Raw genomic sequence first — 13,477 nt, 5'->3', positions numbered from 1 at the left:
GAGAAATGTTGTAGTAGTTGACATGGGAAATGGAACCAAGTTCCTTTAGGATGGAGGAACTTGAGCATGTTTGCAGATGGGGGATCCAATCAAGAGGGGAGACATTGATGAAAGGGAGGCTTGCTGGTGTGACATTCTTCAGTGAGTGGCATGGGTGAGATTGAGAGCATGGAAACTGGGGCTGGTCTTAGAAAGGAGCAGGGGCTGTTCATCCTTAGTAGCAGGTGGGAAGGCACAGGAAATGGTTACAGGTGATGGTGAATGGACAGGTAAGGTGTGCGTACTTATGTATCAGTATCAACCAGTATACACAGAACAGAGCAATAGTTAAGGGCGTGACCTCCAGACTGCTTGGGTTCAAATCCCTGCTTCATCACTCACCATCTGTGTGACCTTGGTCAAGTTTCTTAACCTCTTCGTGCCTCAGTTTTCTCATCTGTAAAATGGTGCATAAAAGTGATACCTCATAGGGTCATGGCATATAGGAAGTACCATGTCAGCTATTACCTGTCACTAGAGCCTCAATTCCACCAGGGCAGGGACTTGGTCTCTTTTGATCACTGATAAATACCAAGGACCTAGAATAGTGTCTGATGTATAGTGGGTGCTCCATAAATATTTGTGGACTGTAGCATGTTTACTTCTGTTTGTTCAGGGTAGCAGGAAGGCAGATCAGCACTGATGGGGAGGATGCTAGAGGAGATGATGGAAATTTGAAGGCGAAGAAGAAGGTATAACATAGGTGGCCAGGAAAGTGGGAGAGTAAATGAACTCGGGAAGTTAGATACATGCTGGGCGGCATTGAGGACCCACTTGAGGTTAGAGGTGATGAATTAGGGTCTTCCCAGTCCCGCTGACAATTTGGGACTAAACTCCCTTCTACTGTATAATTCATATTTGAAACATGGTAGCTGTTAAAATGATAGCTAATAATTTGAATGACATTGGAATGGAAAAGCAATTCTAAGTCATATTGGGTGCCAAGGTCTGTGCTGAATGTGGTAAATGCTAAGGAACCTGCTGCCATTCGTTGGGAGCTTACTCTGAGCCGAGCACGACGGCAAGCCCTGAGCATGCGTTTTCTCATTCAATTCTCACAACAGTCTCGTAGACATTATTATTACTCCCATTTCGCAGATGGGGAAACTGAGGCTCAAAGAGGTGAGGATTTACCCAAGGTCACACAGCCAGGGAATGGCAGAGACTGAGACCTAGCTCATACCCATCAGGCCTGACCACTGACTGTTTTCTTGCCTGTGGCCCCCAGTGTCCAGGTCCCCAGACCTACCCGGTCCTGACGAGATGCTCAGCTATCTCCTGGGGGGCCCTCATGCTCCCTGAACAGCAGTGGATCTGGGCAGGCGGGCTCAGGCAGCGAAGGTAAGTGGAGAGGAAGTGGGGGGAATTCCGTCCTCCAAAAGTGACCAGAACTGTCACTTCTGCTTTTCTGCCCTGATTTAAGTGCCTCTGCTGGCTTTGTCCCGCCCTGCCTGGGCCCACCTCCCAGGGGGGTGGGCAAGCTGACTCATCCTCTTCCGGCAGGCAGGAGCCAGTGGAAGGTGTGGGAGGAGAGAAGAGGCCTTTTCCAAGCAAAGTCTCTAATCCTGATAGCAGGAAGGTAGAATTAGTCCCATTTTACAGAGGAGGAAACTGAGGCTCAGAGAAGCCATACAGCTCATTAGCGGTAGTGCTGGGGCTAGAACTCAGCTCGGCTTCATGTTCCTTCCCCCTGCGTAGTTATGTGCCCCCAGAAGAGTGTGATCTCTAACTCTTAGGGGGTGGAAACCCACAGGAGACAATTGGACCGCTGCTATGACTTTCCAATCGTCAGGGACTCTGGTCTCCCTCTCAGCTCCCTTCCTGTCTTTATCCCAACATGGACCTGGCTTCCAATCACAGTTCCGTCCCTCCCTAGTTGTGTGACCTTGGGCAGGTGACCTTGCCTCTCTGTCTCAGTTTTCTCCTCTTAAAAGAGCGTAAGGATAAGGACAGTTAACATGTATCGAGCACTCGTTAAGTATCAGGCACGCTGCTACATAGCTTCTCTTGGCGTTCACTGAATCTTTTTTTTCCAACAACCCTTTGTGGCAGGGACTGTTATTTCCATTCTTTAGTTCAGAAAACTGAGATCCAGAGACTTAAGTCCCTTAACCCAGCCGCTCAGGTAGTAACAGGTAGAGCCACGATTTATAGTCAGCATCCTTGCTCCAGAGTTTACTGGTCAGCCACTGGGCCCTACTGGTGGGGAGGGAAGTATTCACAAGATTCACATTGACCTTGGGATGTGTCTGGCACTGCCAAGAGCAGGCACTCAGTGAACGTGAATTCTCTGTTTGTGGGCTCTGCCGCAGTCACTGCCCTGCAGGTACGCTTCTGGGCTGTTCTGAAAGCCAATCCCTTCCTGGAAAGCAGACCCTCCTCCCCCCTACACCCCAGTGTCTCTGTGCCCCATCACTGCCAGCAGGACCACCTCCGCCAGGAGGCCTCTCCTGAGCCCCCAGCCCCCCACCCTACAGGATGAACTGGGGCAGGGGGCACAGTTAGGCAGTATTCCAGACTCCCTGTCGTTTCCTTTCTAAGGACATTGCCTGGGTCACTTGCTCAGGCCTGAAGGAGCGTGTTCCATGGCCCAGATAAGGGAAGTGGCATTCTCATAGTCACACCATTGGATGAGACACCTGTAGTCCTCAGAGGGCTTAACACCCTCCCTGGATCACAAGCCGCTCTAGGAAGCCAGGCCACTGTCAAGTCTGCAAAGAACTGGGCACACAGAGTAGACGAAGAGCAGGAAATGCAGGCACCTGCAGGGGCCACCTAAGGTAAGGAGCAGAGGGCCAGGTGGAAACAGCGGTGAACTGCCATGTGGAGGCCCTTCGAAAAGGGTGGCTTCCACTCTGCTCCAGCTAGGGGTTGAAGCCCCTCAAAAATGAGGCCCAACATTACCAGGGTGGCCAGTTTTTCCAAAGATGCCAGTCATTCCCAATTTTATGTAGAAGCCTCCAAGTTTCAAAAGCTAGTATTTTTAAAAAGTGAAAGACCCTCGTGCAGGCCAGTCTTGGTAGGTCTGTGGGGCAAAGCCAGCATAAAGGCCACCAGTTTACAAGTTCTGACAGAAGCCTCAGTAGGACTGATGCAGGGAGCAGTCTAGCTGTTCCTCTGATCTGCAGGGTCCCTGGGGTGGAGGTGGCAGACTTCACTCAAAGGCCAGCTATGCCACTTGCTGTGCTGTGTGACCTTGGGAAAGACACTGTCCCTCTCTGAACTTGGATGTACTCTGCTATAATGAGGAGAATACTAGTACGTGCTTCTTAGGGTTGAGAATTCAATGTGATAATGTATGTTCAATGCCCAGTAAACAATATATAAATGCTCCAGGCCAGCTCTTTCCAACCTGGACTGATAGTTTGGCCTGAGTGAGCCCCAGGCTTCTCAGACCAGATCTTACAGGCCTCTATGATGTCCACTGGACCAGATCCCGTGGCCTGGGTCCCATCACACGGGAAACTTCAGGGCATTGTGCTAGTCGGAGGGAAAAGTCCTGGAAAACACCGGCATTTGCTTAGTTACTGCACTGGCACAAGGGAGCTGATTGGTTAAGGAACATGTTGGTCATTTCCCCAGGGCCTCTAGTGGATGCATAAGATCTGGGAGGATGTGAGCATAGGGAGGGAAAGGACAGAAGATATTTTTGGCTTTTCTCAGCACATACAGGCAGTCACTTCTGCCTATATAAGGCTGGCCTGAGCCTAAGCCCACAACATCCGGAAGGAGTGTCTGAATCATCAAAAATAGAATGAGCTTTGCTGAGCGGAATTCTGGGTGGAGGATTCAGAGCCATAAGACAGAACATGAAGAGGAAGTGGTAAGTCTTCAGTTCTAGAATCACAATCAGAGGTCCATAGAATATTAGAGTCATTGAAGTTTACAGCTTGTGGGGGTAGAATGTTGCCACCGTCCAGTTGGCTTCAGAATGTGGAGAGGTGGCTAGAGTCTTATCGGATAGGCAGTGCTCTCTTAGAGAAATGATGTGAGTCACATAGAAAGTTTTTAAATTTCTAGTGGTCACATTAAAAAAGTGAAAATAATTTTAATAAAATATTTTATTCAACCTAATGCATCCAAAATATTATCCTTTTAACATGTAATTAATACAAAAAAATGATAAAGGAGGACCTGGATTGGCTGCATCAAAGGACTCCCTTACATTCTGGCTTCTGTTGGTATGACGGTTAATTTCATGTGTCAACTTGGTTGGGCCATGGTATCCAGATATTTGATCAAACATTATTCTGGATCTTTCTGTGAGGGTGTTTCCACATGAGATTTACATTTAAATCAATGGAGTTTTAATAAAGCAGATTGCTCTCCATAATGTGGTGGGCCTCGTTTAATCAGTTGACGGCCTGAAAAGAACAAAAGGCCAACTTCACCTGAGCAAGAGGGAATTCTGCTAGCAGGCTGCCTTTGGGCTCGAACCGCAACTCTTTCCACACGTACACATCTTGTTGGTTCGGTTTCTCTGGAGAACCCTCATCAATACAGCTGTGTTTGCCCATTGGGGAGCCCCAGCAGGAGAGCTGAGAGAGAGAGAGGGGAGGAAGACCCAGGGCAGCTACTTCCCTGTGAAGTCATCAAGGGCTGGATGTGTCCCTGGACTAAAGTTGCCAGCTCCAGGTTAGCAGCTGTCCTGCAGACCCCGGGCTGAGAGGTGCTTCTCCATGACTAAGCCCTTCCTCTCACCACCAGGGTCTACGCTTTCTCTTGTGGTTTCCATAAGTGACCACCTGCCCACACCTTGTAACTAGACCCTCATCTCTCAGATGGGGAAACCAAAGTCCAAACAGTAAAGGGCCTGCTTAAGGTCATACAGATGTTATGGGTGGAGCCGGCTGTCCAATGCAGCTTACTGAACTCCTCGCTCAACGAGGAGTGAGTTTTATTCACCTTTTTCCCCCATTTACCCTCACAGCTTCCATTCCTCTGCCCACATGATCCTGCACTTCTCTTTGACGTTCGTGCCGGAGTCTGTCCGTGTCCATGCTATCACTCCACATTTCATCGCGTCTGCTTGTGGCCATGTTTCCACGGTGTGCTTCCTCCATGTTTTATTTAAATGCCCCTCTTCCCCAGTGATGGTCACCTTGGTGGCCTCCAGCTCCTTGGTACCTCAGACAACTGTGGCATGAATATCCTCCTACATTGTCTCCTTAGGGACCCATGGGATAGTTTTGCTGGGATATAAGCCCAAGAACAGGATGGGCCATAGGAACGCAGACAATGAATCCCCAATTACTACCAAGTTGCTTGCCAGGCTGACGGTAATAGTTGTCTCGCCAACAGAAAACAAGGGTTTCTGTGTCCTCGCATTTCACCATCACTCACTGTCCACTTTTCTAGTTTTCGTCAGTCTGATTGGCATGTTGTCGAACCGTGGCCTAACTTGCACCTACCTGATTACAAGTGGTCTGAGCATCTCTTTATAAACCCGCTGGCCACTCACATATCTCTTTTCAGGACGGCATATTCGTAACTTTCACCCCATTTTCTCTTGGGTGTTATGGTGGAAGGCTTCCAAAGTTGGTGGCTAGCCATCTTCTGCCCTGTATGTGGATGGCACTCCTCCCATTAAGGAGTGGAGTTATTTCCCTCCCCTTGAACCAGGCTAACCCTGTGACCTGATGTGACCAATACAATGTGGCAGAATTGACGTTCGTTCTTGGACTCCCAAGCCCACGCCTTAAGGGGACTTGTAGCTTCTGCTTTTGCCTTCTGAGAAGCCCACTGCCACGTACAGAGGTCCAAGCTGGACTCCTGGAGAAGCCACGTGACCCTGGAGGGTCCACAGCCACCATGGACTTTCCAGCGCCAGCTAAACCCCCAGCTGAGTGGCCCCAGCCACACCATGTACAGCAGAGACAAAACCAGGCCTGCAGAACTCTGACCAAGTACAGAAATGTGTTGTGTTTTAAGGCCCTGAACTTTGGGGTGATTTGTTATGCAGCCTCAGGTAAGTGTTTTGTTTTTGTCTCTTCTGGCTTCTGGGTATTCCTTGTGTATTCCAGATGAGTCCTTGGTAAACTTCTAATGACTCTGTACCACCCCTGCCATCTCCTTTCCTCCCACACCACCTTGAGCACATGGCTGACTCCTACTGGTCTCAGCCCAGGGCCGCCTCCTCAGAGAAGTCCTCCCTGACCACCCTGGCTAACACAGCCTTTATAGCTAACATAGCCATAGGTTTCTCACATTGGCCAGTTTCATTTTCTTCTTAGCCCACGTTATGACCCAGAGTCACTTTACCTATTTGTTTACCTGCCTACTGCCTGTCTCCAGGGCTAATTTCCATGTGGCTGGGGACAGTGGACTAGCACGTAACAGATTCTAAATAAATACTGTTGAATGAATAAATGGAAGAATGAGTGAATAAAGAAATGAGCCAAACAGACCCCAGATTGAAGAGTGAGTTTGCTTTCTCATAAATTCTAGTATAGATTTACTTATCAAATGTTTACTAAGCATCTACTATGTGCCAGAAACTGTTCTAGGAACTGGAGTTACAACACTGAACAAAATAAAGTTTGTATTCTCATAGGTTTATTTTCTAGAGGGAGAGAAAGTTAATAAACAAGAAAGTAAATAATACAGTGTCCTGACTAAATATTAAGGAGAAAAATATAGCAGGATAAGGGGATAAAAAGTAATGAGGGTGATATTTTAGACTTGATGGTCAGGAAAGCTTCTCTGGGGAGGTGACATTTGAGCAGAGACCTGAATAAAGTGAGAAACAAGCATATATTTGGGAGCAAAGTGTTCTAGGTAACAGAAACAGCATGTGCAAAGGCCCAGAGGCAGGAGAGTTTGAGTATGTGGCTGGAGTAGAGTGGAGAGGGGAGAGCAGTAAGGAAGTGAGGTCAGGGAGGTCAATTCTGTGAAACCCCCAGTTCCAGAACTTAGGGCTTTGAAGCTCTTTTATGGCCACAAAGGCAAATAATCTCCAGGCCCAGGGTTGATTAACATTCTTTATTTTATAGAATTTTCAATCAGAAGTATTTGAAATCACCATTCATCCGGTTATAAGCCCCTTGGGTTTCTCTGTGAATGAATTTCTCCACTGCCCCATCCAATAGGGCTGTAACTGTGACTAAATGTTGAAGTAACCCCACGGGAAGGACAGGGAGCCCATTCTCCCTCCTCCCCACTGCTCCCAGGGGAACATCCATGACTCACTTGTGCTGTTTCAAGAACAAGTTCAGTCCCTGGGTGCTGCTTCCCAGCCCGAGCTGCTTGGGGAACCTCATCCCTCAGAGGCATAGGAAGTCGGGGAGGTGAGCTTTCTGGGCCCCTCAGCCGGTGCCTTTTCGAGATGTTCCTACTTGAAGCAAGGAGGGATCAGATCCTCTAGGACAGGCCCCACCAGCCACTGGCTCAGGGGAAGTCTTAAGTTGTCCTCGTCTGTAGAAGAGGATTATGGTGTTTCCCTGCCTGAGACATTTGACCTCTTACAAGGCCCCAATTTATCTTTTGACTTTTCTCTCACCCCTGAAAATGTGGCCTTTGCTAATCAAACATGCTTACCGCTTCAGGTCGGGGCAGGGAGGTAAAGACCAGCTCCTGGAAGAGGAAGAAGCCTGCAGTCACGAAGGCCCCTGTGGGCCACGTGCGGAAGGGGCCTGGCTGGAGGGGCCATGGGTCACCTGTGAGAGGGCATGGCCCAGACTTGGCCTGACCCTGGAACTGTGGCCACACTGAATCAGACTGAACAGGAAAATCCTAATAAGCTTGGGTAGAAAGGTCTAGAACTCCTCTTGTGCGCTCGGGAGCCCGGAGAAGCAGCAAGGAGGCTTTGCACGATCTCCATGTCCTCAGGATGTCATCTGTCCCTCCCCCTGTATCCAGGGATTGAAAATACCCCTGGCTGCTGGGTATCAGCAGGGGTGATATTTGAATAACTGGCAGAGAATTGGCCCCCACCAAGCAGAGCGCACACCAGCTGTGAACAGCTGGAACAGCTGGACTGGGACACAGCAGCCCCAGAGTCTCTTGAAGGAAGGTGATCTCTAAAGGCAAGATGGTCTCTCCAGATGGTAACTCATGTAGTCAGTGAGGGATGCTAGCTGTGCTTCCCACCCTACCTATTCAAGACAAACGCCATTCCAGATTTGCTTCTTGTTGCTGAAATTGGGCTTTCTTGCATCCTAACCACAGAACAGCTCAGAGATAAAGGAGCTTGTTGCTCAGGCAGCAGATCTGGGAGGTAGCTGCACCCTGAACTGCATGACAGAGGAGAAGGTATCCTAGAAAACGAGACTGTGGACCCAAGTGGACCACTGGAACGCACCCTCGCTTGCTGCGTACTGGATCACAGAGAAGAATTGCTTGATCATCCTGTAGGGTCCTGGCAGCAGATGAGAGCCCAGCCCGAAGAGAGTACCTGAGGGGGACTCAGAGGGTCTGAAATGTGTCATTGGCCAAGGTGGATGGCAGTGCTGTGACATTGCTTATGTGGATGTTGGCCCAGTCCGGGAAGGTGCCCAGCTGGAAGATGGTCTGTGCCCAAGTATTCATGGCCAAGCTGAGCAGCAGGACGCCCATCACGTTCATCAGGAGTCCCGTCCGCGCCTGCAATGGAGCCCAGGGTGAGGGGGGGTCTGCTCGAGGCCCATTATACAGCTGGAAAAGCCCAGGCTCAGAGTCAGAAAGCCCTTCACCCAAGACTGCACAGCTGGGAAGTGATGGGGCCAGACACAAACCCAGGTTGGCCGATACCCAAGACCCTTCCGTCTTTACACGCCTTAGGCTGACCCTCAAGGAGCTGAAAATGTCCCCATTCACTGAGCGGTTTCTAGGTGCCAGGCACTGTGCCATGCAGTTGTCACAGAGCTATGTAATTTACCCTGAAAGCAACCCTGTGAGGGCTGTTATCATCATCATCATTATTCCCATTTTACAGAAGAGGAAAATGAGGCTCAGAGAATTGGGCTCACCCAGGATCACACAACCTAAAAATAATCTGCTTTGATCAGTAAACATACCCTCTGCTTTTCATTTACTGTCTCCCTCATAGAAGGCAACCTCCTTAGAGGCAGGCCTGTGTCTCCCCTACACTGCTCAACCCCCTGCCCAGAACATGGAATGTGCTCAGCAAATAGCTGTGCAGTGAATGAACCCACAGTGGATGAACGTCTGTCTGCCTGGGTCCCTGCTGTCTCTTTGCTCTGTGATCTCTTTCTGTCTCTCACTGTCTCCATCTGTCCTGGGGGAACTCTGTGTCTGGAGAGCCTGCGTGGGTTGAGGACTGGTTAAGCAGATTCCCCCATCTCAGTTGTACCAGCTTAGGACCCCGAAGCTTAGGTCCCTGAGCACCCATGGTGCAGACACCCCAGGCAGCCAGTGGAGGGGGAAGGGCAGCAGGAAGCAGGCAGAAGAGGGGACAGGAGCCGGTTTAGCAGGGGAGCCTTGGCGGGGGGCCCTGCCGAAAGCTGGAGGTCCCCCGCCACTGCCACGACCCTCGGCCTCTGTCTCCTCTCCAGCAGGCTGGGCACCGAGGCCCGGCCCTAAGTCCCAGGTGTGGTCCGCTGCTCCTCTCCTAGAGACGCTGCCACCGGGCACAGAGCGCTTGGCCAAACAAGTCAGAAGACAGGGCGCTGCCCAGAGAGAGGGGGAAGCCCCTAGTCTCTGAAGCAAACTTTGGAAAGTAGTCACCGAGGCAGTGCTTCCTGAAGTTGCCTAAGCATAAGAATCATCTCAGAGTGTTTGCTAAAAGGTGTATTTCTGGTCCCACTCGGAAGGACCTATTCAGAAATTGCGGGATGTTGGGGGAAGCACAGGTCCTGCCTTGCTGCCTTGCCCACCCCTGGCGTCCACCCACCTCCCTGGACCTCTGCTAGGAAGTGCCCAGACTCACCATGTCTTTGACCAGCAAGTGTCCAGAGGCGAAGGCGATTGAGTTGGGGGGTGTCGAGACTGGAAGCATGAAGGCATAGGAGCAGCCGACTGTGCCGGGGATCATCAGATACAGGGGGTGCACCCTCAGACGGATGGCCTGGGCCAGCAGGGGCGGGACAGACCGAGACCGAGAAACACAGAGAAGCCACACGGGAGATGGAGACAGGTGGAGACACAGAGATGCATGGAGAGAGATTGGCGAGTGAGAGAGAACGAGAGAAACAAACGGGAAGATGGATTTAAAGACACACAGAGAGAAATGCGGCCAGAACGGACACACAGGCAGAAATAGAGACAGACAGACAAGAAGAGAACCAGATGGAGGGAGATATGGAGAGAACATTCCTAGGTTAGCGACATTCCAAGCACATGCAGGTTCGTCAGGGAGGATGGGCTGGGGAGATTATTCTAGAACACTCCCTCTGCCAACTTGAGTGCGTATCAGAATCACCTGGAGGGCTTGTTAAACCCCCAGAGCGCTCGCGCCACCTCTTGCAGAGTTGCTGAGTCAGTAGGTCTAGGGCAGGGGGGGCCCCAAGAATTTGCATTTCTAACAAGCCCCCAGGTGATGTTGATGCTTCTGGTCCAGAGACCACATCTGGAGAATCACGGCTCTAAAAAATCTCAAGTCCCCTGCCTGGTCCTTCTCTCAGCCTAACGATCCAAACAGCTGGCCTCTGGGTACCTTTTGTTGGGGCCTCACTGGATTTCAGAGATAAAGAGAGCTCACGGTAGCACCGTCAGCACTCATTTCCAGATTTCTAAGACCGTGTGGATCAAAGGTGTCTGGGGGTTGGCCTCAGTTAGCAGACCACCGGTTCATCACCTCCCCCGAATGACACGTCCACCTGTAACTCATGGTGATCACTTCGCCAGCATTTTATTTTAAGGTAAGGATTTTTTGGCCCCTCTAGGGAATTTTTGTGAACCAAAGCATATACATTTTCTCAAAAAGCACTAAGATCACCCCCTTGCATGTAAAATGTTTTGATTTTGATGATAAGCAACGTTTAGAAGAATAAATCATTTACTAGTATCTTCTTCAGCAAAAGCTGCCCCTGCAGACCTGACTGGGTCTGCTCTCCCTCCTCCCTCCCAGAGCACCCCCATCTCTCTCAATTGCCCAATCCATCAGATCCTGGGGAAGGGTGTGATTAAATCCAATCACACTTAGCAGGGCTACGGGGACCCCTACCCCACACTGCTGGTGGGGGTGGAAATGGCACTCCCACACTTGGGAGGGCAATTTGTCCATCTCTTACAAAATTGTAAATGCACATGCTCTTTCACCCAGGGATCTCAGTTCTGGAGATCTAGATGTATCTACGTATAAAAAGGTGCTCAGACAAGGAGAGGCCAAGGCAGCATTGCTGGGAAATAGCAGAGGCTGGAAACAACCTCTGTGTTCATCAGTAGAAGATTGCTTAAATAAAATCAGCAACTATGGATTCATAATGGAATATTCTCTAGTCATTGAGAAAGAGTAAAGTGTATCTGTGTGTGCTAATACAGTGTGATATCCATTATAAATTGATGCATAAATAAATAAAAAGCAAAAAGTGATTCAGATAGTGTGCCTGGCATATCACTGTTTGCATACAAAGCATATACTTGCAACATCGATTTAATCTGATCACTTTGGTGTATATTGAGATAATCATAGGGTTTGGTCTTCTTTAGTCTACTTAAATATAAAACTATGCTGATAGTGTCTGTTAATCAGTTTTGAAATTTCTAGTAGAATTCATATGACCTTGGATCCATTTTGTTACTCGCATCCTTGTTTACATGCGACATTGAGTTATAACTTTCTTTTCCTTTGCTCTCCTTCTGTTTTTGGTGTCAGGGTTTTGCTAACCTTGTACCTTGATTGCACAGCTTTCTCGATCTTTCTGTGCTCTGGAACACTGGGGGTAAGTGGGGACTATCTGTTCCTTGAAGGTTTGCTAGCTCTCACCTCAGACATCCCTCTGGGGCTAGTGATCTGTAGAGCAGTGATTCTCAACTGGGGATAATTTTGCCTCCCCAGGAGACATTTGGCAATGTCTAGAGACATTCTGGATTGTCACAATTTAGGGGGGATGCCTTTGGTATCCAGTACGTAGAGAACAGGGATGCTGCTAAACGTCCTACAACTCACAGGACAGCTTCACACAACAGAATTCTCTGGCCCAAAATGTCAATAGTGCTGAGAAACCCTGCTTTAGAGGGAGGCTAGAGCTTTGCCTACCGTTAGAATTTCTCCTAAGGTTATCTGTCCACTCAGATTTTCTACTTCTTCTTAATCCATATTTGGCAATTCCTATTTTCCTAGAAAACTCTCCACGTCACCATGGGTTACTTTTCCCAAAGGAGGGAATTTGGTGCATTTGGAAAATATTTACTCTGTTTATGCAGTTCTTAAAGAAAAAAACAGTATTCTTTTAAAAAATATATATCATGGTTCTGACGCTATCATGCATTTTGGACGAGAGCAATGACCAGCTGTGGCTCCTGGTGGAGTTCCCAGGAGCGAGAAAGAGATTTCTGAGCTTGTGTTGGGGAGAGGTGTTTCCCTCCCGCCCCAGGACCCTATATGGACCCTCACCAGCTCCGCCAGGACAGGCAGAAAGATGATGATAGTGGCCGTGTTGCTGGCAAACTCCGTGAAGAAGGCGACAACCACAGTGATGAGCAGCACGGCCAGCGCCGGTGGCACCTTCTCCAGGGGGTGCAGCTGCCCACCAATCCACGCGGATAGCCCCGACTCCTGCAGAGGGGAGGAAGCAAGGACACCTCTTCACCCCTCCGCCCTCCAACAGCTGCCCCCCCACCTCCACCGCCGAGCCTGGGCCAAGGCGGGAGGGTTAGGGTTGGCCACAGCGATGGCAACTACACTCTTTCACATACGGGTTGACTGAGGTTCAGAGAGGGTAAGTCACCTGCTCAAGGTCACATATTCCAGCCTGGACTTCAGCCAGCTTCTCTGCTTCCTGAGCTGCTCTGTACTCCATACTCTACAGGCCCAGGGCCCAAACCCCTGGATCCTCAAATAATCCATCTGGTTCTCCAAATAATCCATTTGGTTGTGAGACCCCCTAAACTTGAGTGGGAGAGGGGAACTGGACCCTGCATGCTAAATCTTCTCATTCCTCCAGTGATGGTTGCTAATTACAAAAATATTAACACATTTATACAAAATATTCAATATTAATTTTATAATTATTATGTATTAATACATACCAAATATATAATATATACAAGATATTATATATATCATATATAATAGGAAACGTGTCAGATATATATCAAATACAACACAATGAATAGGATTATCAATAATAAGGATATTTATAATGAGTATTACAATGGTGGTACCATAAACACTAACATTATTAACATACTATTCCTTATCATAAGAATCACCATCATTGAGGCTTTACAGGGTACCAGGCACCTGCCTGCATTACCTCCCTGACTCTTCCCAACCATCCAGCAAGGTAAGCATTCCTCCCTGTGTTACAGAGAAGGAACCCTAACTTGGCAAAGTTTT

At 49.1% G+C, this 13,477-nt stretch overlaps 1 protein-coding gene across 2 annotated transcripts in view; it reads right to left on the bottom strand.

Annotated features, from left to right (window-relative positions):
* Nucleotides 1-7,006: 7,006 nt before the first annotated feature.
* The window catches only part of SLC13A3 (solute carrier family 13 member 3), a 93,595-nt gene continuing 87,124 nt past the window's right edge, over nucleotides 7,007-13,477 (bottom strand). For both annotated transcript variants that reach the window (XM_033433853.2, XM_004272942.3), the window contains 3 exons: nucleotides 12,533-12,694; nucleotides 9,905-10,042; nucleotides 7,007-8,619 (listed from right to left, as the gene is read on the bottom strand). In XM_033433853.2, the coding sequence (XP_033289744.2) occupies nucleotides 8,443-8,619; nucleotides 9,905-10,042; nucleotides 12,533-12,694 (477 nt within the window). In that variant the 3' untranslated portion in view covers nucleotides 7,007-8,442. The remainder of the gene's footprint in view (nucleotides 8,620-9,904; nucleotides 10,043-12,532; nucleotides 12,695-13,477) is intronic.

This window comes from Orcinus orca, chromosome 16 (assembly GCF_937001465.1).
Source record: "Orcinus orca chromosome 16, mOrcOrc1.1, whole genome shotgun sequence".
NCBI lineage: Eukaryota > Metazoa > Chordata > Mammalia > Artiodactyla > Delphinidae > Orcinus > Orcinus orca.
Note: the sequence above shows the minus strand (reverse complement) of the source record. Positions and strands in the feature narration are given on the sequence as shown.